The following is a 25,668-nucleotide window of genomic DNA, read 5'->3' on the forward strand; positions in this document are numbered from 1 at the left end:
CCAGCCTGCTCCTCCCAGCCACCTCCAAACCAGGGGAGGAATGAATGGGGAAAACCTGTGGGCTCCCTCGAGTGTCTGCAGGGAGGGTTGCAGGGACACAGGGCTGGAGTGGAGTGTGACCAGGCAGCCCTGGTTGTACAGTTAGGGATAGAGAATGATGGCAAATACAGTCATCTGCTGGGGATACCAGCGTGGTGGTGGTGTAGAAACCCAAACCAAACTTGGGGTGATGTTTTGGGTGTCTTTGATACCATTGATAGGATGTTTTTCAAGAGCATTCAGCTGAAACCACAGCTGTGCTGCAATTACCTTCATCTCTTTTAATTACTTGTCTCCTGTTTCCAAGAGGCTCAGCCTGTGTCGGAGCTGCTGCAGACCCCGGGGTTGGCCAGAATGGAGCTGAGAACCACAATGTGGCCAACACGGAAGCCCAGCTCTGAATCTGGCCATCTCCCCTTCCTCCATGGGAGGGTTTCCAGCTGCTCGATGCACCTCGGCATCCTGCCGGCTGGGTGTGCAGTGAGGAAACGGGGAAATGAGAGCCCTGCTCCCCCATGGGACGGAGCCCTGCGGCTGCACAATGGAAGGATGGGCTGGTCCCAAATGGAGCAGGTCCCAAATGGAGCTGGGGAAGGCCGGGAGCTGCCTTGTCTGCACCTCGCCAGAGCTGCCATGGTGGGAAACCTGGCAATGGAGCACCCATGGGCCCAATGCATTGTTCCCCCCGGCAATGCGTTGGGTGGATGGGGGAAGGAGAGCAGCAGCCCGGCTGCAGGAGGTTCGTTGTCCTAATGGTGTGAGAAGCGAGGGCTGCCCCGGAGGGGCTCAGAGCCGGGTCAGCAGCGGGGGCAGCTCCCACCCTGTTGTCACGGCCCACCCCGAGCAAACCCCTCTAAGCGCGTGGTGAGCGCCCTGCGCTCGGGCTGTGCCCCGTTGGCACAATACAGACACGGGGAGCCCACACCTGCCCGCGTTCCTCCATATCAGCCCGGCTGGGGAAAGGTTCCCCTGCCCAACCCTGCGGGCACAGCCGAGGGCTCCCTGCTCCGACGCTCCTATGGCCGCTCCGACGTGCGAAGCGCTTCCATCAGCCTCTCCCGACGGGTTCCTGCGCTGTCCCACCCCGCGGAGCTGCAGGAGCGCAACGTTTGGGAGCCCCGCACCGCTAGGTGGCAACAGCCGCCCGCACCGCGGGGCTGAGCGGGACGAGGGGACGGACGGACCGACGGATGGACGGACGGACGGAATGGGAGCAGCCCCCGGCCCCGCCCCGAGCCCCAGGTGCTGCCATCGGCGGGCGGCGGCTCCGCGGCTCCCGGGTGAGTAACGGAGCGATGCGGGAATCGCCCTGTGCCCCGGAGCCGCAGAGCTCCGCTGGGTGCTGGACGGTCCCGCTGTGAGTGAGAGCTCCGGGTCGGGCTGTGGGCGCTTTGTGCCTTCGTGCGTCGTATCCCTGAGTGAGCTCCGTGCCGTCGGGTTCGGGGTTGGTGCGCCGGGACGGTTGGTGGGCCCGCAATGGGGGCATTAAGTGGATGATGTGCTTAGGGTGGAGGCGCTGGGAGGGTTGGTGTGCTGGGACAGGGCACTGGGATGGCTGGTGAGCCCAGAATGAGGGCACTGGGGTGAGTGGTGAGCCTAGAATGGGAATATTGGGGTGGTTGATGTGCTGGGACAGGTCGGTGTGATGCTCAGGGTGCTGTGCCTTGCTGCAATGTGTGGATTTATCCTGCAAAGCTGAGGGCATTGAATGTGACAGAGAAATAAACACCCCGAGGGTTTATGAGGCGGAGATAGGGAGGTCGGTTTGAAAGCAGAAATATCAACACTATAAGGAAATATGGGAAGAATTCATCCCTAATCTAATCTCACCGAATTCCACAAGGATGCGAGGCAGGGTTTCATCAGTCCAGATCCTCTGGTTGAGAATTAAACAGGAAACCCCAATGATGTGAACTGTTGCCCCGGTCCCCAGGCGTGGTTTGAAGCCACGTGCAGGGCGATGCTCCTGTGCAGGGCAGCACTAAGGGGGCAGGGGTTGGGAATGAGGGAGTTGTGCTTTAGGAGCCATGGGGGGCTCTGCACGATGCCTGGGCAGCTGAGGGTCTGAGGTCTGGTCTGGGGGTGCCTGAGGGCCCCATCCCACCCAGGAGCCCCCACTCACGTCTCGGCCTCCGCACAGCTCAGCCAGCTCTGAGAATGGAGGAGGAGAGGCCGTATCAGGTGTCAGCCATGAGCTGGACACGGGATGAGGGCTGGGTTCGGCCCACGCGTCGCACCGGGGTGTGGATGGTGCTGGGAATGTGGCCGTGCCCCCGGAGACCTCCAGGCTGAGGGGACCTCGCTCTGGGGCTGCTGGTTGTGTGCAACCCCTGGTCCCAAGGGCACGGCACACCCTGCTTTTGGGATCCAGCTCTGAACATCCATCCATCCCTTCCAGCGGCTCTGGGTCAGCAGGACAGGGACGACAGCTGCCGCTGCCTGATGGAGCAGCTGTGGGGCATCCATCACACGGTCCCCGGGGGACAAAGGCACGGGCAGCGCTCATGGAGCAGCCCAACCTAACGATGCAGCCATGGGCACGTGTGGCACCGGCAGGGCACGGTGACGTGGGTTGAGCCACGGGGTAGCAAACCCACGGGACACGGCGTGGTGCCCCATCGCCACCTGCCTTCACTGCTGCCCGGCTTCGCCTCATCCCGCAGCCCCATCCCCTGCTCTCCCCCAGCTGCCGGCCCCGCTGTAACCCAAGAAGCGCAGCCCGCGGGGCTGTGGATTAACCGAGAGACAATCGGGGTCTGTGGGGCGGCACAGGGCGGGGGTGGCTGCGGGCTCACCCGGCCCCCTCCGCCCCTGGGGACCGAGCTCTTCCAGCTCCCTTCCCCCCGCGGCCGTTTGGGCTCCTGCCCTGTTTGTGGCACGGCAGAAAGTGCTGCCAACATCCCTCTGCAGCAGCCCCTCTCCATCCCCTCTCTCAGGAGTTGATTATTTGAAGCTGTCGGCAGTGTTTAGCTTAGCCCTGGATTCATCGCCCGCAGCTGTTTCCATCCGAGGACGCTCCGTCTCGCCCCGCCTGCACGAGAAGCGGCGTGTCCGTGGGACGGTGCCACCCCCCGCTGCCGCCCGGGCCCACGCCGGGGTCACGCAGGTCGCAGCTGGGGCTGAGCGCATCGCGGAGCATCTTCTTCCCTTCGGCCGCAGCGATGGCCCCGGTGGCTGCAGCCCTTCTCTGGGCGCTGCTGCTGTGGCCGCTCAGCGCCGGGACGTGGAGACAGCACAACCCACGGCTCCGTGTCACATACAGAGGTGAGGGGCTGCGGGTGGGAGCGCAGGGTGTCGGCACGGGGCTGTGACACCCCCACACGTGGCGATGTCCCCACCAACTTCTGTCCCATTTCCTTCATGCGCCCCCCACCCCCCCATCCCATCCTATCCGAGGTGCTGCCCCTCCCGGGGATGCGGTTCCGTGGGGCCGCACGCCGACCCCGCAGTCATGGGCAGAGGCAGCAGAGGAAGCTCCCAGCATCGGGAGGGCTGGGGGACAATGGAACAATGGCACGGGATGTGACTCACGGACAGCGAGGGGCGGCAGGTTCAAGGACACAACGGCTCCAGAAGTTTGGGTTTGGAAAACCCTAAGGGGAAAAAAAAAAGAAATAAATATCAAATAAAAGGGCCTTTGAGAGCCGCACGTCGGGGCTCAGCGTGGGAGAGAGAGGGAGCTTGGAGCTGGGGGGGTGAGGGAAGACGTGAGCAGCTCGCAGAAGGAAATGACAGCAGTGATGCCGTGGGAGCGCAGGAAGGACGGGCACAGCGAGAGGTGAGTGTGGGTCACAGCGGGACAGTCCCTGTGTCCCTGCACCGTGTGGGGCTGCAGGGTGAGGCTGTGCCCAACCAGTGAGGGATGGGGGTGTGGAGCCCCCCTGGGCTGCGGGATGTGTGTGGGGCAGGCGGTGACCCCGGGAAGCCGGGTCAGCCCGCACCGAGGATGCTGAGGCTCAGGAAAAACAGCCTGTCCCTGGGAGATAATGGCACAAAGGAGAGGATGTGTCTCACCCATCGCCGCAGCCGCTGCACAGTGAAAGCAGGGACAGGAATCCAGCTGCTCACCCCATTCACTCAGTGGAAGCTCATGGCAGCCCCTGCCCGGCCCTGCACAGCGCTGCTCCTTCCCCTGCTCTACGTCAGGTCGCTTCCTCCCGGCTGCTGCAGACGCACCAGTGCCCACGTCCCATGCACTTAACGTGGCCATGTGCCCAGCTGGGACCCCAGTGCTTTGCTCCCACCCACGTGCTTGGGTTCTCATGTCATTGGGGTCCCTTCATGGCCTCCCTTCCTCCCTCCCTGTGCCTTCAGAGCTGCTGAAATCCAACAGCTCCCGGTGGCTGCTGACCCCAGGGGACGTACCAGGCTCCCAGGCGCTGCTGCTGGATGAGGACAGGGCCTGGCTGATGGTGGGAGCCAAGAACCACATCGTCCTGCTGCACCTGGAGCAGCCGGGCAGGGAGCCCGAGAAGGTCAGTGTGGGGCAGTGGGTGTGAGTTGGGCAGTGCTGGCATCCGGCACCGCATCCCCATCAGCCCAGGCTGTGTGTGGTTGCAGATCTCCTGGCCGGCACCCAGGGCACAGGTGGAGCATTGCCTGCTGACAGGGAAGGACGTGGAGGTGAGTGGGATTGGGAAGTTCTGCCTGTGGCTTCTGGGCACTGAGAGCTGAGCCCCAGTGCTCAGTTGTGCCCGTCGCTAACATCCATCTCCCCCATTGCAGACTGAGTGCGCCAACTTCATCCGCCTCCTCCAGCCCTACAACAGCAGCCACGTGCTGGCCTGCGGGACCGGCGCCTATCAGCCCGTCTGTGCCTTCGTGCAGCTGGGAGCCCACGGGCAGGTGGGGATTCCCTGTGGCAGCTCCCAGTCTCAGCGCATCCCTGCAGCAAACTGACCCCCCCCCTTGTGCCCTACAGGGTCCCGGGGTCCCGGTGATGCGGCTGCTGAGCCACTCCCTGCAGTCGGGGCGAGGACGGTGCCCATACAGCCCCCGGCAGCCCTTTGCTGCACTGCTGGTCGGTAAGAGCGGAGTAACGGGGAAGGTGTTGGGGAAAGGAGGGTCTGTGGCAGCTCCCGGCTGCTCCACGCCCGCCCTGCCCCGCAGATGGGCAGCTGTACTCGGGCACCTCCAGCGATTTCATGGGCAGCAGCGCCGCCTTCTTCCGCACCGAGGTCGGTGGAGCTGAGCGGGGCTACATCCGTACGGAGCAGCACCAGGACCACTGGCTGCACGGTATGTGGGCTCCAGGCCCGGCTGGTGGCCCCGTGGGAAGCTGTGGGCGTGGGGCAACGCCGTGCTGCTGCTCACAGAGCCCACGTTCATCGGTGCCTTCGCCATCCCCGACACCCACAACCCACACGACGACAAAGTCTACGTCTTCTTCCGTGAGACGGCCCTGGAGGGCGGGCAGTGGGAGCGGCGGCACATCCACGCCAGGGTGGCCCGGGTCTGCAAGGTCAGTGTGCAGCCAGGTGGGCATTTGGCTTCCCCGGCTGCAGTCCCCATCCCTGCTGCGGGGCTGGATTTGGTGGTCTCCCAAGGTCTCTGCAGTCCATAGATGCCCTGTGAGTGGGAGCACAGCCCCCACCTCTGCCGGTGCTCTGCTGCAGAGCCATGAGTGCATCCCCATCCCTGGGCACCCAGGCAGCACAGGGGTTGGGGCTGTGCCCATTTGCCAGTGCTGGTGCTGGGCTGGGTGGGTGGATGCCAGGCCAGGCAGGTTTTGTAGCACTCAGTGCCCAGCAGAACGATGTCGGAGGGAAGCATGGCCTCATCAACCGCTGGAGCACTTTCCTCAAGGCCCGTCTGCTGTGCTCCATCCCCGGGCCCCAGGGCACGCAGACACACTTTGACCAGCTGGGTGAGTGCCTCTCACCTGGGGCTGCTGCTGCCCAGCACCCAGCACCCAGCACACAGCCACTGCTCTCTCTCTCTTCTCTCTGCAGAGGACGTTTTCCTTCTCCACACACGAGACCCGCAGAACCCCCTCATCTTCGGCCTCTTCACGGCATCCAGGTGAGCCCACCCCCAAGCATGGAGCATCCATGAGCCTCCCCAGTCCTCACCCCGTTACACTGACAGCCGCCCCGCAGCGCTGTGTTCAGTGGCTCCGCCGTCTGCGTCTACTCCATGGCTGCAGTCAGGGCAGCCTTCAGCGGCCCCTTCGCGCACAAGGAGGGCTTCGACCACCGCTGGACGCAGTACAAGGGCCGCGTCCCCTATCCCCGCCCTGGCACGGTACGGATGCAGGCAGTCAGTGGCAGCAGGAGGGTCCGTCCCGGCCGTGACTCATCCCTCGGTGCTCCCCGCAGTGCCCCAGTGAGACATACGACCCCCTGCTCCGCTCCACCAAGGACTTCCCCGACGAGCTGATCAGCTTCGTGCGCACCCACCAGCTGATGTGGGAGCCCATCCGCCCGCTGGGCCGCCGGCCCGTCCTGGTCCGTGCCAACGTTCCCTACCGACTGCGGCAGCTGCTGGTGCACCGGCTGGAGGCTGAGGGCCGCCACTACGACGTGCTCTTCCTTGGCACAGGTGGGGGCTCGGCACGACGCTGGGGGTGGGGAATGGAGCCAGGCAAAGGGTGTGTGCGCACTGTCAGACCCCCACCCCACAATGTGTCTCTGTGTTGGCAGATGATGGGAAGGTGCTGAAGGTGGGGCTGCCCGGTGAGGTGGGTGCTGAGGCTGTGAGTCTGGAGGAGATCAGCGTCACCGAGGTATGGAGGCACTTAGTGGGAGCAAATGTCCTGTGCCCAGCAAGGCCTCAGTGCCTCCTTTTGCCCTCCAGGTGCCTTCACCCATCCTGGACATGAAGCTGTCACCGAAGCGGGTGAGTCCTCATGCTTCTACCCCAAGGCACAGGGCGTCTGGCTCTGGCCCATCACCCCCCAGCTGTACCAAGGCCCTGTCCCACTGACCACTGCCGTGTACCTGAGCAGCAGGAGCTGCTGGTGAGCAGCACGCAGGGGCTGCTGCAGCTCTCCCTGTCCCGCTGTGAGCTCTACGGGCAGACCTGCATGGACTGCTGTCTGGCCAGAGATCCCTACTGCACGTGGGACGGCAGTGCCTGCAGCCCAGTGCTGCTCACGGAGAAGCGGTGAGCAGCGCCATGAGGTCACCTTGCGTTCCCTGCATGGGGCGGCCCTGGGCTGGAAAGAGGTGCCAGCGCAGCCCCATCCACTGCCCCACAGACGTGCCCGGTGCCAGGACGTGCTGAAGGCTGATGTGCTCAGCCAGTGCCAGGACACAGCAGAGGGTGAGTGCCAGCACCTTCCGCCACCGTGCCATGCAATGCTGGGGCCCACCCCATCCCATTCCCATGCAGGGATGGTGGCCGTGGAGCGGCCGGTGTTCGGTGTGGAGAAGAACTCCACGTTCCTGGAGTGCCGGGCGCGCTCCCCGCAGACAGCGGTGCGGTGGTTGGCACGGCGTGGAGAGGGGCCGGGGCTGAGCGAGGTATGAGGGCGGCGGGGATGGGGTGAGGGCGAGGGGGACGGCAGAGCCTGACTGTGCCCGTGCCCAGGTGAGGAGCAGTGGGCGCATGGCGGTGCTGGAGCAGGGGCTGCTGATCCGCCAGCTGGACCGGGAGGACGCTGGCACCTATGAGTGCCAGGCTGTGGAGCGCTCCTTCTCCCGGCCCCTCACACGCTACAGCCTGCACATCATCCAGCATGAGGCCACAGAGCCCCCACATCGCCACAGTAAAGGAGTCGAGAGCAGCTGGACGGACCCTCGGGCGCTGGGGGCACCGGGCAGCGGCAGCCTGGAATCCTACTGCACCGCACTGCGGCTCCGCGAGCGGCAGCGGCAGAAGGCCTGGCAGCAGAAGTGGCAGCACCGTGCGCCCGAGAGCAAGAGCAGCCGTGTGCGCCGGCAGCCCCGGAGGCTGTAGGGGCACAGAGCCTCCCCAATACAACTACCTCACACTGCGCTGGGACTGTCCGCCTTGGCTCCTGGACACAAAGCCTGCGTGCCCTGAGGAGCTGATTCCCATTCTTCCCTGGCCTGTTCTTAGCAGCAATAAGGAAGACAAGAGGCTGAGAATGGAAAGCAGCCATTCTTGCACGTGGCTCCCAGCACTCGGCAGCACCTGGACCTACAGTGGGCGCAGCACCCACCCCCAGCACCATCCCGGAGGGCTGAGGGGTGCCCACCGCTCCCAGCCCAGCCCACAGCACTGTTATGGATTCCAAAGCCAGAGAGACAACAGGCAGTTATACCAACTTACAATTTATTATTAAAAACAAAAAAATGACATGAAACACAAGTAAAAATAAATACATCATATAAACAACAGATTGTTCCAAGTCTCTGCTCCGGGAGCTCAGGCAAGCACAGCCCGTTGGACAGAGAGCAGAGGGAAGCACGAGATCATGCGTGGGGCACCAACCCACCCGCCCTGCTGGGTGCTCCTCCTTCCAACCACAAAAGACCAGCCACAAATGAAGGCGGGAGTTCAAAACCGAAAGAATAACCCCAAAACAACAGGAAAACCAAAGTGAGACTCATGGATGGATTCAGTCGGGCTCTGTGTGCCCGTGGCTGTGCCGTGAGCCGGTGCCATTGACCCAGCAAAGGGACACATCCTGCACGGCGTCCCCACAGCATCACATTGCGTCCCCTTGTGCCCAGCACTCCCCAGCCCTTCCCCTAGTTCCTCCCCTGCACAAACACAATTCACCCAAGCGCGGCGAGCAACACCAGCTGCGAATGCATCGCTGCCCTTTGCATCTTTTGACCCCTCAACTGAGCGATGTTCTGGTGGCGCTCAGCTGTTTGCTGCTGTTGCTGAGCCAAAACACATCATCATTTGTAGTGAACACCCCCCTGCTAGCCGGAACCCCCTGCTGTGTGTGTGCATCTGCAGCCACCCCCTGGCACCCTGCAGAGCCCACCCTGGCCCTGGGACATCACCCCACTGCCCCCCAGTTCTTCCTTAGGGTCTCTAAGAAGCCAGGCAGAGCCCTGCAGGGCTGTCCCCAGCGTCACCCCCTGCCCCACCGCTACCGCTGGTGGTTGGGAGACAAAGTCAGCAGCAAAAATAAAGAGAGCACTGAACCAGGTGGGAAAGCGGCGCTCCAGGCTCAGGGCTGGGACAGGAGCCCTGCAGCAGAACCACATGTTGAGGGAGGGGGTGTAGGGTGGGGATCCCCAGGAGAGGGGCTGCAGGGCTCACAGGGGTCCCTCCACTTAGGACCAGCCTGCACAACCCCGTGGTGCTGGGAGGAGGAGGGAGGGGATGGGCAGGTGATGCCCAGCAGGAATGCAACGGTGATGGCCACCCCTTGGGCCGGGCTGATGGGTGTGGGGACACAGACCCTCTTCAAGGGGGACCCCGTTGTGCCCAAAGGGTGCTTGGGACCAGGGCAGGTGCCTGGAGAGCTGCAGGGAGGCTGCCCACAGAGCTGTCCCAAATGCCACCACCTGCAGTGGCACACAGCCCAGCGGGGACACATCTCAGTGCAGGGTCCCGAGCTGCAGGGGGTGGGGGGGCTGGGCTGCCACTCCTCTCCCACTCTCCCCACCGGGACCACCCGTTGCTACGACCCATCCCCAAATCCACCAGCAACCACAGCCTCACAGGGACGCGGCGGGCAGCGGCACAGGGCTGTGCGCAGGAGGACACACAGAGCACGGGAGGGCACGACTCACAAGGCAGCACTGTCACGGCTTTGGAGGAACTTGCATGAACACCATCAGTTAATTTGCTTTGTTACTTTTGTGGGGGGGTTTGATTTTTATTTCCATGGTGCATCCAAAGACAAGTTGTCCAGCAGTTTGCTCAGAACCCCTCGGTTTTCAACTCCTAGGATATGTTAAAGAAGAAAGCACTATTTTAATGTTTGTCTTAAAAAATAATAATAATAAAAATAATTAATAATAATAATTAAAATAATTTGCATAGCTAAACTGTCGATCTAAGGCTTCTACGAGCGGCGTGGTTATGTTTGACAGACAACGGCCATTGAACAGAGAAGGACACTAGGAAAGCCCCGGAACAGTTCTTTTATTGTTTCCATGCCACATCTCCGTCGCGCGCAGCCCTGATGGAGGATGGCAGCGCATCCTGCCCTGCCCTGCCTGCTCCCAGCCAGCACCAAACAGGCTCTGAGAGCCCCCAGGGCTCACCCGAGCCCTGTAGAGCTGCCTCTCCTTCCTCCCATCCAGCCTCCTCACCTGGAAGGAGCACAGCGGCTCCTCCACCTGCCCTGAGAGCACTGGAGGGCTCCGTGCCTGCCCAGCTGCTCCGCAGCCCCCATGGGATACGGTGTGATGAGGGGAAGCTACGAGGCCACAGCCAACTTGCCCTATGCTTCAGCTGCTCCCCCTGCCACACAGCCCGACAAGCATCCACTGCGTGATGGAGGTCAGAGCTTCACGGATTCCTTTTGCGTTCACACAGAAATTAATTTAGAAATAGAAAGATTCCCCCGAGCAATAAATACGACGCCTTCATGTAATAAATTAAGGTAGAGATTCTGTGTGGGGCGGGGGGAAGTGGCTCCCATCGCAGAGCTGCCAGCCGGGTGCAGCCCTCTGCCCTGCCTGGGGCTCAGCCCACCCAGTCCATGGTCTGCAGGGTTGGGGGGGGGGGGGCACTGGGACCCCCTGCAGCTGCCACACAGTGGGCACAGTGGGATGGACCTACCTCAGTTGGCTGCCCCAGAAGGGCCCGGAGCCCTCCCGTGGCTTAGAAGAGAATTTGAAAAGGACAACAGATTGTGGGGTGATTTTGTGTCGGTTTTTTGTTGTTGTTCATTTTTTGTTTTTTTCTTTTTCTTTACATCAATCCCTCCCCCTACAACACACACGACATAAAATCTCCCTCCCCCACCCCCATAAACTCCCCTCCCCGGTAAAAACGTTTCCCCACCCTCCCTCCCCCCCAACCCCAAACCCCGACCTCCGCTGGAGCCTCCCCCTGGCCCCCACCTCCCCTGGGGAGGGAAGCTCACGGATAAGGCAGTTCGTGTGAGAGGGAGAGCGCCCGCCAGCACCGCGCCTCCGGGCTGAGAAGGGCAGCGATGGGCACCGAGCCTCCCCTTCGGACAAGACAGAACAGAGACAGACAGACAGACAGGGCATGGGAGGGAGGGAGGCACTCCTATGGTTTGCATCGCCGCTTCCCTCCGGCCCTGCCTCGTGCTCCCCCGGCCTTCAGGTCCGTCCTACGCCCCCCACCCAGCTCCCAGCCCTCAGTACAGTTCAGATCCTTGACGGTTAAAAAAAACAAAGAAACCAAACGACAGAACAGAACGAAAAGAAGAAAACCAACCCCTTTGCATCCTTCTCCAACCCACTGCCGTGGCCTGGGGATGGGGGGGATGGGGGGGAAATCCTGACTCCCACTGAGGTCCTGCAACTTTCGCCTCCCGGCGGAGCTGAGACCGAGCGGGAGCTGGGCCCGTTATTTCCCTGTGATCTCTATAACATCGTCGTCTTTGTCCTCGTCATTAGAGCTGCATCCCACCTCTGGGACCTCCTGGGGTTCAAACTGAGGCACCTGGGAGCGAAGGAAGCCCCCGGCCGGGTAGCCCGAGTGAGGGGACACATAGCCAGGGTAGGCGGATGCCATGCTCCTGGGAAGGCTGCTAGGCAGGACGGGGGCTGGGAAAGGAGCGAACATCCTGGGCTCGGGCAGGAGGGACTGCGTGAAGGGGAGCGAGTAACTGGGCAGCACCCCCGTCAGAGATGGGTTTAGCATGAATGAGGGGACGCTGGCGGTGGCTGAGGTAGCAGCAGAAGAGCTGGCGGTGCCGGCTGTCAGCAGAGGGTCAGTAGTCACAGGGAACACCAGATGAGGGTCTGGGAGTAAATTGGGCAGCTGGTAGTAAGAGGAGCCAGCGCCCATGTACAAGGAGTTTCCTGGCTGGGAGGCAAATGGATGGGTTAGGTTGTGGTTTAAAGAGACAGGAGGCATGGCGAACCCACCGGAGACGGGGTACCCGTGTTCGTACGGCTGCACGGACGACGGCAGCTGGCGCTTCTTCTGCTGCCTGCGGGTTTGCTCCTCCGGAGTTGATGGCGAGCTTGACTTGCGCTTGTTGCCCCGTAAGTCCAACACCGAGTGGGCATCGACGTGCTGGCCAGAGGCTGACAGGGCTGAAGACACGGAGGCAGCCACGCAGTGAATCCCCGCGCGCTGCTCAGCTCCTCGAGCCGCTATGCTGGGCGCGCTGTCCGTGCGGGACGGGTGGCCTTGTGCTGTGGTGGTGCTGGGGGAGCTGTGCCGGGACTCCCGGGCTGCTGCCGCCTCCGCGTACTGCTGCAGCTCGCTGATGATTTCGGGGCTGTCGGGGGATATGGGCCGAGTGAGCTCCTCCGCGCTGGGGAGCTGCGGGGATGAGGCACTGTGTCTGCCGTTGCTTGCGGACTCCAGCGAAGAGCTCTGGGAGCCTGCAAAAAAGGAAGGTGGAGGAGGTGAGAAAGACAGCCCTGGAGAGGAAGCTGGGATCTGAGAGGGAGAAAAGGTGAGGGAGAAATTGTGGGGAGGCTGTGGGGCGAGCTCTGAACACAAGGCAGCCAGGGAACAGAACACCCCAGACACTCAGGCACGGAAGTGGACGAGCAAGCCCTGCAGAGCGCTCACAAGCCTTACCTGAGGCAGCTGCCCGACGGTCTTCGTTGCCCTTTGGCTTCCCAGTGGTCCGAATAGCAAAAATCCGCCCATCACTGGTCCGGATGTACGTCCCTGAAACAGAGGGAGAACAGCTTCATTCACGGCTCCCGGTCTCAGCTGAGGACTCCAACCACTGAGCAGAGAGGCTGCCCAGGCAGGAACACAACAGCAGTGCTGCAGAAGGCCAGGCCGACAGAACAAGCAGGGTGATCAGTGGGGGGCCTTCTGGCCTTTCCTCACTCCTCATATTCTCCTCTTCAGTGTTCCTGGGTTGGAGCTCATCCACACCCAGTGGGAAATGTGGAACCTCATACTCAGGGTGCTAAGTTTGCTCTGGAAACACTGGGAAAAGTGTTTGGCTGCCCCAGTACATGCAGTGGGTTCTGTGAGAACAAGACACTCAGCAACAACATCCAACAGCTCCTCTCAGAGGCAGATGCAGTCATAGCTGCAATAGTCCTGAAGTGTCAGCTGCAAGAGCACACCACGGGCTGCAACAGAGCCACTATGAAGTCCAGATCTCCTCCCCTTGCCTGACTGATGCCTTTCCATCCTCCTCTTTGCTAATTAGCATTGGTCAAGTCCCCACCCAGAGATCTTCCCAAGGCAGAGGGCCTTACCTTTTGTCCCTCGGATGATGTGGATGCTCTCGCCAGCACTGATTCTCGCCTGTACATCAGTGGATGTGTTTGTACCCGGAATCACAATATCTGGGAGTGGAGGAAGAAACAAACAATGCCTGTGAAACCGTGTGCCATTCACAGCTGGGAGAGGGGAACAAACCCTTCCATTTGCAATGCTATTGCCTCCTCTCTGTGCTGCGCCAGAAGCAAGCCCCAAGTGTATTTCTGAGCAGTACAGGAGGCAGCACAAGCTTCAAGGAAGCAAAGCCGTGCTGCTCTGGCACAGCATTTCTCCTGTCCCAGCAAAGACAGCTGATTACTTCTGTCTGGAAGCAGTATTCACTCGTCTCTCAAAGAGTTCACTCCCAGTAACCCACCAAGCATGTGCCCCTTAGACACCTGCAAGCAAAGTCCTCCACATACTGGGGAACTGCTCAAATGCAGAGTGGTGATACCAGTTGCTCTGACATCTGTTTACCCACAGCCTGTGTGGACATCAGCAGTTCACCTTGCTCCTCAACTCACTGTGGTCATCACAACTCAACTACCTGTGAGCAGCAGCAACTCACCTGTGGTTGTGACAATCTTCTGCACAAGGACACCGGCTCGCTGTAGATAATTGATGGGGAAGTTGACAGCAGGGTTGGAACTTGAGGTTGATCCTGCACTGCCCAATGGGACATGCCGAGGCATCATAGGAATGGGAGTGGACTGAACTGGGCGGACACTTGCCACTGGCTTGTCCTCGCCTTTGAGCGCTGGTCGCCTAGTGAGAGAGGAGAGAGGAAAGTGCAGTGTCCTCACTGACAGTGCTAAATGTCCTCTGTGCCTTCATTTATCATCTACAACACAGGAAGAAGGGAAAGATGCAGACACTTACCAGTTCCTTTGGCTGAAGGCAGGGATGCTCGTCAGGCTCTGGTCACTGGCTGGGTAATATTGTGCGTAGGACGGCCGAGTGTATGGGACGGATGCTCGCTTTTCCTCCTCATAGCTCTTCTTGGCTGCTTTCTTCTCTGCCTTGGTCAGCTTGTGCTCCTTCCGGTCAATCAGCAGTGATTCATGTTGAAAAGGCTCCTGCAGCCCAACAGCACAGAGCTTTTGTCACCAACTCACCGCAAGAGGGAACCAACATACCCCACACGGCAGCCACCCTGTCCCCATCCCAGCAAGAGGGACAAGGGGAGTGGGGGCAGAGCTGGTCAGAGCACAGCATATCTGGGGACACACTGCAAGAGCAACCAAGGCACAGCCTGAAGGTTGACTGAGAGTCAGCTAAGCCATCATGTCTGCCAAGCCAAGAGTGCAAGCACAGAGCCTGCTGAGATGTCTCATGGCCACCAGAGCCCAACACCTGGCCACAGGTTCACTCTGCAGCACCATCCTACCAGCAGAGCTCTCCCCAGCAGAGCCAAGTGCTGGCTTTCCCCTACATTGTTTTAAAATCACTTCAGAAAGAGAGCTGGCAGCAAGTTGAGATGTACCACTGCCTCCTTCCTGGTCAAAATAAGAGGTGCCCTATCACCTACCCCCAATCCTGTCCAAGATAGAAGCGGCTCAAAATGTGTAGAAGATACTACACCAAAGGGCAGGTCTCTTAGGACCCTCTCTGGAGGAATTTTTATCTATTCCCACCAGCATACTGATGTGTTCTTCTTGCCATCACATCCCCATCACATAGCCAAGCCCCAACAGCCCCCTCTTGCCCACACAGTGCTCTACTAGAAAAGCAGCAGGTTGGTCTTATACCTTGGTGATGAGGTGAGGATACTTGAGACAGGCTAACTGTAGAACCGACTCCTTCATCTTGCTTGGATTGAGGGAGAGCTGAGCAAGGTCGGATTCCTCTTCCACAAAATGCAGCAGATTCTCCACCTCCCGTCGGGTGAAGTTCAGCACTGGGTTCAGGTCATCCACCACCCGATCTGGAAGAGGGAGGGAACAGTGTGAGCTGAGAAGGGAAGAGATGGACACTGCTCCCCTTTCTGCACTCCTGTCCTTACAGAGCTCCCTCTTTGCAACCTGAACGCTCTTCAGAAGCCTTGTGTAAAAGTTAAGGCATCATGTTGGGAGATGAACCTGTCTGACCAAATCACACTGACAAATGTCTCATCCTCTGAATTGCACAGCAATGCAATGCAGGCACACAGGAACGTGAAACTAAATGTAAATGGTGTCCCACCTCACAACCTCCACATCCTAAGGTTGAAAACAGACAAGGTCAGGGATATAAAGGTGGCAACATCAATACTTGGCCCTCCAAAACGCCACCAAAAAGGCTCAACCAGGTGCTGAAAACCACAGAAGTCTCGAGTTGAAAGCTAAGAAAAGCAGCCACGGTCCCTCCCTTGCAAGAGCCTGAAAGTTTTGCTTGGACGTTTCCTCCTGCACGTGGGGCAAAGGGAAGATGTAGAGAAAACATCCATACTCAGGACTCTCCTGGGAGCTAGGCCAGCTACTGGGAGACTCTGCCTCAAGGGCAAAGCAGCACACTGAGCTGATCACACTGAGCTGCTGCCTCTAGAGCAGAGATGAGACAAAGCAGAACACAGGCAGCAGAACCCTCTTTGGGTCACTACAGCCCTTGGCTGCATACACTACAAGAGCAGCTTGACAGCTGGCACAAACCAGCACAAAAGGAACTTCTGGTATGAGGGCAGGTTAGATCACGAATGAATTCGTTATTGTTGGCTCCTGAGTAATTTCTATCAGTCAAAAGTATCAGTATGTACTTTTATTTTGCTATTTTTTGCTCTCTTGGTGCCAGAGAAATTGGAAGTACAGAGCTACTCAAAAAATAATGCCCAGGCATGCGGGGAGGGGGATCAGCAGCCCTCAAGCTCCAAGTCTCTTCTACAACCAAGAAAGTAACAAGGAGTGTAAATGGCACTGCAGAGCATAGTTCTGCTGTGGGATGCTGGCTCTACAACTCTCACTGCTCTGTCCAGATTTTCTTGCAGGGTCTCATGTCACTGCTGACTCAAACATCAAACTTTGCCTTAGAAAACTTCCTTCTGCCAACTTCTTTGGCTGTTTGGTTTTCAACCGTTAAAATAAAAAGCTATGAAAACACAGAAATGAGACTCAAAGGAGACAAAAGGAGGAACAGCCAAGAACAGTGTTGTGTCCATGCCTACCTGACATGCCCTGCTTGGAGATCTGACGGTCATAGATCTTCTTCTCCAGGGTGTAATCAGACACCAATCTGTAAATGTGGCACGGCTTCTTCTGCCCGTAGCGGTACACTCGGCACACAGCCTGGGCATCGTGGCATGGGTTCCAAGAAGCATCAAACACCACCACTCTGTTCGCACCAATGAGGTTGACACCCAAACAGCCAGCACTGGAAATGAAAGGCAAAATTTCCAATAGTTGCCTTGGCCAATATTCAAAGCTTCTAAGCAGGGGCAGCCACCACAGCCATGGTGTGTCCATGGGAATCTTCCTACAGTTTTACAGGCAACTTCAACCCTCTATCTGGTTTCCAAGACTGTTATCAACAGTTTGCAGAAGACCTTGGCTACAGTTTTACACCTCTAGGGAATACAGAAGGAGATGGTACTATTGTCCCATAAATTCTTGAGAGCAGGTTACAAAGGAAGCTAAATTGGAAACCCACACGCATATGGAGGAGCAATGCAAGTCTTCCACTACATCCTTCTGCTCTGGCCAGCTTACCGTGTGGACAGAAGGAAGAGCCAAACAGAAGCGTTACTGGGATCATTGAACTGGTTAATCAGTCGCTCCCTTTCTGAGGCAGAGGTGCTGCCATCCAGCCCTAGGAAGGAAATTAAAGACACATTTATAAGCACAGCATATCTGGGGGAATCACAACGGAACAAATTTGCTTTCCAACCACTCAGCTTTGGCTCTGGTTTCTAACCAGTTCTATACCTTCATGCACTCCTGGACCATAACTGAACCACTCCATATCTCTAATTTGCCCAGCCAGGCAGGTGCAATGCAACAAGCCAGCCTGGGCTTTGTTCAACTGAAAGATCAACTAAAACATCACTCAAGTTTGGCAAGGCCAAGACTGGGAGTGCTGCAACACACCTACCACATTAAGGCTTTGTATTAGGCAAGCGAAAGCAGCAGGAAAAACAGCATCACATGGGCTGGAAGCTCAGGGAACCAAGAGAAAGGAAATTGTGAAAGCCTTTGGCAAAACCTCATTGACTGGATCAGGGCACAGTGGCCTAAAGGAGTGCAGAGGGGCTGTCAAGTCCCTGCTCCTGTGCAGCATCTTGCTTCTAGCGGCTCTGAGATACTTCAGATGCCAAACATCTGTGACTAAGATGTCTAAAAGAAGACTGAGAAACTATCAGCAAGTAATTGAAGTGATGCTGCCTTCCCAAGCAACTTCTCAAGAATGGTCTGAAAAAGACTTCATCAGAAGATCACTTCAGAAGAGCATTTACAGAGTCAGGGAATACTACAGGATGATGGTGGAAGACACTCAGGAATTAGCCCACCACAAAAGATCCAACAGCATCACACCAAAGGAGAGGAGGTTTGGTTGCACCTACTGTAATAGCTGATATTTCGGACCCAGTTGTGAACTCCTCCATCTGAGCCTGGAGGATTTGGCATTGGTCTCTTTGCCAAAAACTCTTCGATGACAGACAAAGTGGACAGGCTCTGGCTGAAAAAACAAGGATTCTGTTCAGGAGAAAGCCCCAGCAGCAGAAGTGGAACATCAGAACTCTTCCCCAGGGACCCTAGCATTGATGGTGCCAGACCCTGTCACCTGCAGCCCACCTCTTGCTCATAGAATACATATTGGCAGAGCATAAAATGCTTGAAATAAATAAATAAATAAATAAAAAGGATCTAATACAACAAAAGAGAAAAAGGGGAACTGCCAGACCATGCACCCCATGTAACAACCTTCCAGCACCAGAAGGCGCTCAACAACTTGAGCATTTAGTGACTGTAGGATCAGCCACTGATACTTTGCTTACCTGAAGACCAAGATCTTGTCTCCAAGCTTCACGCTCTCCTCAACTAGGTGGAACAGTAACACCATTTTGGGTGAGTTTTCCAAGACTCCCGTCTGGTAATCACACAAGATGTCTTTGGCCTATCAAGAAATGGGAGACTATTACAGGTGGAATTGTTGACGCCCTGTTTATCTCACCTTGATATGGATTATTGAACTAAATAAATAGTTTCAGACAGGATATATTCATCCAGTCAGTCCAGCTGACAATGCTTTTTCCAACCACTGCTGCTGCCTCCCATTCCAGAAGCTCCAAATGGAGGATGGATGAATGAGCATCCTCCTACCTTCTCGTGATTCTGCTCTTATCACTAGATCTCTCCTCTGCATCCTGCTAGATTTATCCCCATCTTATCTAGACTAAATTTCAGCCTGACATCTTTTTAGAATAACAAAGTCCATAGCCTTCTCGGTCAGATGAAAACAATGGTATTATGTGTGTTGCCTGCACTCCAGTCACACAAGTGTGACTGAATTCCCACTCAGCACCATGCAGACACGCTGATCAAGACACTCTGTGAGAGAAAATGGATGATAAATGCCTGGCTTTCAAACAGGAGAGTCTTTTTCTTTGCTCTGCTTCAGAAAAAACTGCCCTAGTGAAAACAGGTTCAGCCTTTAAGTGTCTGGTCTATGTGTACTGCAACTTGCCAGATGCAGAGTTTTCCAGCTGTGATACTCACCCACTCGTAAGTAACAACCTGATTTGCCCTCTCCTGAAAGGGGTTGAAGCCAACACTCTGGAGGAACTTGCTGTTGGTGGCTTCTCCAACTGGTGATGGCAAAGCATTACTCTCTGTTTTGACTTTAACTCCTTGAGGCTGGCAGCGGGAATTGGTGCTTGCTGTGCCAAGGTCGTCCACATCCAAGTCCTGCTCGTTTGCTAAGTTCTCCTTTTGCAGAGCTTCATACAACACATCCGGATGGTTCCAGATCTGAACGGGTAAGAAAAGACAATGGTTAGGCCTGTGCTTGTCTGCTCCCTCTCAGTGTTTGGGAACTGAAAGCCCCCAGAGTTACTCAAAGGATAGAATTAATACTTTGATAAACTCATCACCATTCCCACATGGAACTGTACAGGACTGAAGAGATAGCCAGTCTGACTGCATTAAGGCAGCAAAAATAGAAAACACGATTCAGTCACGACGCAATGTACAAGCTGTCTCAACCACGGCTCTCCTGACTGCAAAGCTGCCAATTCTTTCCCTCAGAACAAAACAGAATGGCACTCTGACTCTCACACAGCACAGAGGAAGCTGTTCGCACTGAAGCAGGTGACCGCTCATGGTATCAGCCCAGGTCTGAACACAATGTTTAACATCCCTGCGTGCCGGGTTTGTAAGTGTGGAATAACAATTCTAATGGATCACTGCAGAGAACTCTGGGGAGAGAGGATGGATCTGGCCAACCACACTTCTGTCTCCTGTTTCGATCCGTATTCTTGCCTTTCCCCTGCTGATATATATATATATATATATTTGCAACTCCAGTCAAAACTTACCTTACAGCATACACAGAAAGCTTTGAGTGGGTTTAGTCCCAGCCAGCCGCTGTTGCCTGCATCTCGGAACCGGTTCATGAACTCTGTATAAAGGGCCCGCTGGATCTTCGACAGACGTACCAAAATGACATGTTCTTCCTTAGAGGGGAGCTGAACCTTCAGCACATTGTGCCCCCGCCTGCGGAGGTGATAAAGAACGAGAGATAAAAAGAGGGAAGGGAATTTCCCAATCTGCTCTCTCTGCAGCTGCCTGCGGGGCATGATCTTGACTTCCTGCCCACCTGGCTGCATGCTTCTCTAAAGCATGACACTCATGAGATACTCTCCCTGCAGCCAAATCCTAACAGCAAGCACAATTACAGAGATCTCAAACGTTACAATTTTCCAGCATGGGTCACAGTGTTAGGAGAGTGATGGAAGTCTTGTGGTTTTTTTTTTTTCTTGGCAGCTGAAAAACAGAATTAAGATCTAAGGCTTCTTTTTAGCTCTGCCAATGACTAAGATACTCCATCCAAATCACTGATCCAGCACCTCAGAACCCTTGACCAAGAAACAAAGCCAATTTGTCTCCAGGGTGGCAGAGGCACCGTCACCTTTTTGTAACTGATTGTTCATGAATCACTTCCAGATCCTTATATAAAGGATATCAAAGACTACACATCCAAATTAACCATTAAGACATCAAAATAAACTTGAGGTCAGTCTGTACAGTCAGACGTGCTGTTCTCCATTACATGTGTGCTCAGTACCAACACAAACTAAATTTCACTTCCACCCCCAAGGAAGAACAGCTAAAAAAAACCACCCTGCATTTGACAGAGGTTCCAAGAGAAATACAGAGCTGCTGATTTAAGAACATCTCTCTGGTTTTCCCTGTATGCTTAAGGTCCCTCCCACAGGATAAAACTCAACCCCAAGAAGACAGCACAACGAGTTGTAGTGCATAAGCTCAGCAATCAAGCAGGCTGGCTTGGGGTGAAGGAACTGGCTGCATGGATCAGACTGCTGGCAGCTTCCCGTGGACTCACCGCTGCACAAAGCCCTCCAGCAGGCTATGCAGGACATGGCTGCGATACCTCATGAGACGCACATCCTGAGGGGTGCTGTCAATACATTGCCCGTTCAGGATGGGGCGTTCAAACATGTTGCTGAATTCCTGCCGTGAGCCTAGGAAGTCAGGTCGGACAAAGTCTACCATGCACCAGTACTCAATGAGGTTGTTCTGGAGCGGATAGCCGGTCAGCACCACCCGCCGCCGGGAGCGGATGTTCTTCAGGGCCTGCGAGGTGCTGGCATGGCAGTTCTTGATGCGGTGCCCCTCATCACAAATAACCACATCCGGGCCAGGGCGAGACAAAGCTTTCTCAATCCCTGAAGACAAGGAACATCAAGCATTAGTCTAAGACAAGCATGGTGAAGTTCTGGCTTTACACAGTCAACTACTTCACAAAAGGAAAGGGAGGTGTAGCCCTGAAGACAAGAAGTGGTATTCATGGCTGGCACAGAACAAGGCTGACTCAGGAAGTAACACCAGCTCCCATTTAGCATGACAAGGTCATGACCAAACACGGCTGTCCCTTGACTACTGCTCAAATGGACTGCATTGCATTAAGTTGGGTGTCTCAGGTCATATACGACTGGCAAAGTTCACACAAAGACATCTCCGGGCTCAGGGTACTGTCTTCCACTCTTACTTGCAGCCACTGCAAGGAATGAGAGACTCACCCAGAGCTGAACAATGCACTGTCTCCAAAGATGCAATCCTGCCCAGCAAAGTCTGATCGTGTCAGAGATGCTAGAAGGGAGCACCCCACTCTAGACTTGTTCTGATACTGAGAGCTGTGGCCTCAGTACTACCTATTTAATAGCCCTTGGATTACAGGCAGGAAGCAGGTGATCACAAATACATCCACCTTGACAACAGCATCCTGACTTGCCTGGCCTGCAACGAACAAAGTAACTACTGCCAATGGCTAGGACTGACTATTATTCACACTGTTAGCTCCCAGAAATAAGCAATGTGTAGGTTGTTTCCCAGTGCTGTCAGAGCTGGTAGCCAGCTGGACAATGGGAACACACACTCTCTCCTGACAACTGGCTTCCCACCTTTCAGAAGCTCTTGCTGCCGGTCTTCCTCATCCAAGTCAATAATGACAGGGCCAGTTTGCTTCTTTGTTTTCTTCTTCCTTCCAGTGGCAAAGGACTTCTTCAGTGAAAGAAGGCGGTACATCTCATAGCCCATCAGCAGCACACCGCCCTCCATCACCCAGTCATTCACCACCTTTGCACGTGCAGCTGTTGTCCTGCAAAACAAGCCAACAAACAAAACAAGCTGTAAGCATTCTCTCCAGTTTCAGCTTGAACCACTGGATTGAAGCCTGCCGAGGAAGAAGACTTGCTCAGTTAATTAAAGTACCTTCTAGCATCACACCAGACAGAGGAATATAAAGAAATTGCTGTGGCAGTGGTTTTTTTTGTTGGTGGTGGCATTTTATTCACTTATTCAATTTTGGGTGTTTTTTTTTTGTTGAAGAGGTGATCTGGTATATAGGATACAAAAAAAGGCTTTTTAGAGTGCCACAGGTAATGGGCTGAGATTGAAAAATCCTTCCAGGAACTGGGCTGCAGAAGCCAGTCATGTACAAAAGCATATCAAAGTTGAGAGCATCCTTCTAAAAGACCTGCTGAGAAGAGGGCCTCTGCAAAAGCCTATCAGGTGCTAATGCACATGGTTGTGACCTTTTATTACATTTACCCCTTTTTCTCTCCTCCAATGCCAGTGTCCTTCCATTCTCCCTTCCCTGCTACCCAGCTTAGAACTGGTTCATATACAGGCACTGTCCTCACCCAACCTCCCCAGAGCCCACAGAGACTCATCCAATAGTAAATACACAGCTGGAGCAGTAGCAGCAGCTTCAAAGCGCACTGCACTCAGGAGGTGAGGACCAAAATACGTGAGTGTACGAACACAGGTATTGAGCTGAGAGTTCCCAATGATCCCTACACTGTCCTGATACATGCAAGACAAGTGCCTCAGAAAGAAGCAGAGATCCACAGGCCAAAAATAGACTCTACAGCAGGCTGTAAGTGCTATTGCTCCTTTCTGGAAAAGGATTCTTTGCATCAATTGCCAGAATCCCTCAAGGACAACATAATTCACAGAGAGTCACAGTGTTGGGTAGAGGAATCCTTCGGTGTGTGAAAATTCTCAGGGCAAAAACACAAATATTTTAAATACAGGAGATGCGTGGTACAAGGGGCACACGTCTCACAAGTCCCAGGACTCTGACAGAGCCAGCAAGGTACAGCCAGAAATAAACCACAGCATCTCTGTTCCTCCCTGCCGAATTTGCTCTTATCTTTGGCAACCGCGTTTCTGATCTCAGCATGGAAGGAAGAAAAGAAGGATGAGTAAGCAGAGTGAGGAGAAAGTACAAGATACAAACATTGCACAAAAGATACCATACATCTCTCCCAATTACCCAAATCCTCCCCTCAAAACAGCATTAAACAAGAAGAGTGGGAAGGATCTGGGAGTTGACAGCACAGAATTAGCCCAAACATAGCAGTCTGCAACAGTAATTCTTTTAACAGTTCCTCAGGACAGTCTAATAGTTCAAAAGGGCTTTTACAGGCACCTACTTGTGTTCATCATTCAGGATGTGGACTTTGAAGGTGCGAGGCTGGACCTCTTTGGAGTTATAATCAGCAGGAAGGTTTTCAGGTGCTGGGAGCCACATGTTAAATTCTGCTAGCCAGTTTTGGAGCGTATTCACCTGAAAAAGTTAAACATGGAAGGACTGAGAACCCAGCTAAGTTGCTCAGGATTGTAACAGCAGAGATGAGAGCACAGAACATCCCTAAGCAGTGCCCGGATAGAAGCAGCAGACTAAAACATGCATACTCAGGGACACAGGGAAGAAACTGGGTAAAAGAGCAGCAAGGATATGACAGAGCATGATGTGAGATGGGAAACCAATCAATCTCTACACAAAGAGAGAAGCAGAGCAAGGAAGGTGATCATTAAGCTCTTCACAAGGACCACTTACAGGTACAATGGCAAGAACAGTCTTGGCCTCCGTGTGCCGAAAAAGTACATCCAAGAAAGAGATGACCTGTATGGTCTTGCCCAGGCCCATGCTATGTGCTAAAATACACCCAAACCCACTGCTGGTTTTAAATCTCTCCAAGGACTCGACCAAGTTGTCATACAGGAATCGGATCCCACCAATCTAGAGAGAAAAGCAGAAAAACTGAATTGGGACTTAGTTAGTTAGTTTGTTCGTAAATACAATTTCATTTTGAAAAAGAGCAGATCTGGCTGAATTTCTTGCACTTCCGAGCCTGACAGAGCCTACCTGATGAGGTTTTACTGCATGTGCAAGCTGGGGAGCCAGGAAAATGTCTTCCTCATTTGGTGGATGGTTGATGTTGACAATGACTTGCCCCAGAGCATCTGACTGATTTAAGGCATCATTCACATGAGAGCCGCTGCTCTCTTCACTGCCATCTTCCTCCCCTTCATTGCCAGAGTCACTGCTGTCCACAATTTGGAGGGCATCATCCTCTCCCGAACTCAGCTCAATCACTTCTGTAAACAGAACAGGAGAGAATAAGGGCAAAGGTTAATGTGACGTCAGTGTTAATCACACATGGAAAAAAACTCATCTGGGAAAATAAGGCCACCATGTTTTGCAATGCTACCCTGGCCCAGTGACCTACTCTGAGCAAGCAGGAAGGACAAAGGCCTACAGGAGGTCCCTCAGGGTAGCATATAAATACTAGGGCTTCCCTGAGTTTCCCATTGTTTCAGAGCACACTCATTTGAGATGGGCCATGCAGAATATGAGGTAGTTCCTCTATGCATTTTACATTCTCCTTCACTGAGCAAAACAAAGTGTATTTATGAAGCAGAAATAAACACAAGATTGTAAGAGTGCCTGATGGGCCAGGCTAGAAGTGTCAATTTAGGACCCAAAGGCAAAAATTGGCCATATAATTGGAAACCAACAGACCTACAAAAATGCAAAGTAATTCCCTACTGGAACACCTGACTAGAGGAATACAGGAGGTTTGTGGCTGAATAAATGGCACTGTTGTGAGAAGACAAGGGTGCGACTGTTGGCCACTTACCATCTTTAATGCTATTTTTTCCTTTAGTATCATCTTCACTGCCACTGCTGGTACTGTCTAGGCAGATCACTTCCTCAGCAAGGACCTGAGGGGGGAGCTGGGTAGCCTCCGCTGCTCTGAAAATGATGTCCTCTACAAACACGACAATAAGTAATTCATAATAACGGGGAAGGAGACAAAACTGTTCAGAAACCAGACAGTATTTCCTTCCATTTTTGCTCCAATAACTTAGCCCTGGAATTTTCCATAACAGACTCTCACTGTCTAAAATACTGCTATGACTCAGCTTCCTGGGTCACAGTCGCCTTCTTTCTCACTATGCCTAAACAATAACCCATTGCTCACGGCATGCTCTTCATTGCATGCCCTGCCTGGGGCACACTGACCATACACATGCTGAAGTCTCTCCCTTCCCCCCTTTTTTCTTTCTTTCTTTGTTTCTTTCTTTCTTTTTTTTTTGTCTCAGAAATAAAAGCATTTCATTTTTCTTCATTCCAATTCTATTCTTCATCCAGCAGAGAAATACCAACTGCTGAAGGCACAAAAACCATCCTTTGTTAGTAGAGACACCGTAATAATTACATCCTACATATCATAAACAACTTTTGATGATTGAGACCATTTGTTTGTATGTTTAAGTACTCCCATGGGGGGAGAGAGGAGAGTTCAACAGGGCAAGATAAGAACTGCTGCAATGACTCAGTAAGCAACTATATTCATCTGGGACCACAACCTATTCCTCA

At 54.9% G+C, this 25,668-nt stretch overlaps 2 protein-coding genes across 10 annotated transcripts in view; one reads left to right on the top strand and one right to left on the bottom strand.

The window, feature by feature from the left end:
• Nucleotides 1-1,088: 1,088 nt before the first annotated feature.
• Nucleotides 1,089-8,342, top strand: LOC107319613 (semaphorin-3D-like). 5 transcript variants are annotated; one of them, XM_015874598.3, is made up of 18 exons: nucleotides 1,095-1,319; nucleotides 3,036-3,303; nucleotides 4,354-4,514; nucleotides 4,600-4,662; nucleotides 4,765-4,884; nucleotides 4,961-5,063; nucleotides 5,149-5,277; nucleotides 5,355-5,500; nucleotides 5,791-5,905; nucleotides 5,991-6,060; nucleotides 6,138-6,282; nucleotides 6,357-6,579; nucleotides 6,681-6,763; nucleotides 6,835-6,876; nucleotides 6,986-7,143; nucleotides 7,238-7,302; nucleotides 7,372-7,502; nucleotides 7,570-8,342. In XM_015874598.3, the coding sequence occupies exons 1-18, from the start codon at nucleotides 1,230-1,232 to the stop codon at nucleotides 7,936-7,938; spliced, it is 2,481 nt and encodes an 826-aa protein (XP_015730084.2). In that variant the 5' UTR covers nucleotides 1,095-1,229; the 3' UTR covers nucleotides 7,939-8,342. The 5 variants fall into 5 exon arrangements, 2 of the variants coding, with proteins under 2 accessions (XP_015730084.2, XP_015730083.2); XM_015874597.3 differs by having other exon boundaries at nucleotides 1,265-1,319; nucleotides 2,976-3,303; XR_014934874.1 differs by lacking the exons at nucleotides 7,372-7,502; nucleotides 7,570-8,342 and having other exon boundaries at nucleotides 1,092-1,319; nucleotides 4,961-5,059.
• RAD54L2 (RAD54 like 2) overlaps nucleotides 8,261-25,668 on the bottom strand; it is a 45,542-nt gene continuing 28,134 nt past the window's right edge. For 3 of the 5 annotated variants that reach the window (XM_015874591.2, XM_015874593.3, XM_015874594.3), the window contains 18 exons: nucleotides 24,926-25,057; nucleotides 24,151-24,383; nucleotides 23,842-24,024; nucleotides 23,435-23,568; nucleotides 21,899-22,095; nucleotides 20,821-21,163; nucleotides 19,793-19,970; nucleotides 18,975-19,226; nucleotides 18,254-18,372; nucleotides 17,819-17,934; nucleotides 16,968-17,067; nucleotides 16,427-16,632; nucleotides 15,039-15,214; nucleotides 14,170-14,366; nucleotides 13,859-14,055; nucleotides 13,287-13,376; nucleotides 12,646-12,738; nucleotides 10,036-12,443 (listed from right to left, as the gene is read on the bottom strand). In XM_015874591.2, coding sequence (XP_015730077.2) covers nucleotides 11,455-12,443; nucleotides 12,646-12,738; nucleotides 13,287-13,376; nucleotides 13,859-14,055; nucleotides 14,170-14,366; nucleotides 15,039-15,214; nucleotides 16,427-16,632; nucleotides 16,968-17,067; nucleotides 17,819-17,934; nucleotides 18,254-18,372; nucleotides 18,975-19,226; nucleotides 19,793-19,970; nucleotides 20,821-21,163; nucleotides 21,899-22,095; nucleotides 23,435-23,568; nucleotides 23,842-24,024; nucleotides 24,151-24,383; nucleotides 24,926-25,057 — 3,935 coding nt within the window. In that variant the 3' untranslated portion in view covers nucleotides 10,036-11,454. Of the gene's footprint in view, nucleotides 9,853-10,035; nucleotides 12,444-12,645; nucleotides 12,739-13,286; nucleotides 13,377-13,858; nucleotides 14,056-14,169; nucleotides 14,367-15,038; nucleotides 15,215-16,426; nucleotides 16,633-16,967; nucleotides 17,068-17,818; nucleotides 17,935-18,253; nucleotides 18,373-18,974; nucleotides 19,227-19,792; nucleotides 19,971-20,820; nucleotides 21,164-21,898; nucleotides 22,096-23,434; nucleotides 23,569-23,841; nucleotides 24,025-24,150; nucleotides 24,384-24,925; nucleotides 25,058-25,668 lie in introns of those variants that run through there. The other 2 variants (XM_015874595.3, XM_085517105.1) reach the window with 1 other exon arrangement.

Source organism: Coturnix japonica, chromosome 15 (assembly GCF_054131305.1).
Source record: "Coturnix japonica strain WE chromosome 15, WE-NBRP24, whole genome shotgun sequence".
Classification (NCBI taxonomy): domain Eukaryota; kingdom Metazoa; phylum Chordata; class Aves; order Galliformes; family Phasianidae; genus Coturnix; species Coturnix japonica.

Coding starts and splice junctions, on each gene's coding strand:
- LOC107319613 (XM_015874598.3), top strand. CDS start 1,230: ATGGACGGACGGACGGAATGGGAGCAGCCCCCGGCCCCGCCCCGAGCC. Junction 5,278..5,354: donor CCAGGACCACTGGCTGCACG/GTATGTGGGCTC, acceptor TGCTGCTCACAG/AGCCCACGTTCATCGGTGCC. Junction 6,877..6,985: donor TGAAGCTGTCACCGAAGCGG/GTGAGTCCTCAT, acceptor GTACCTGAGCAG/CAGGAGCTGCTGGTGAGCAG.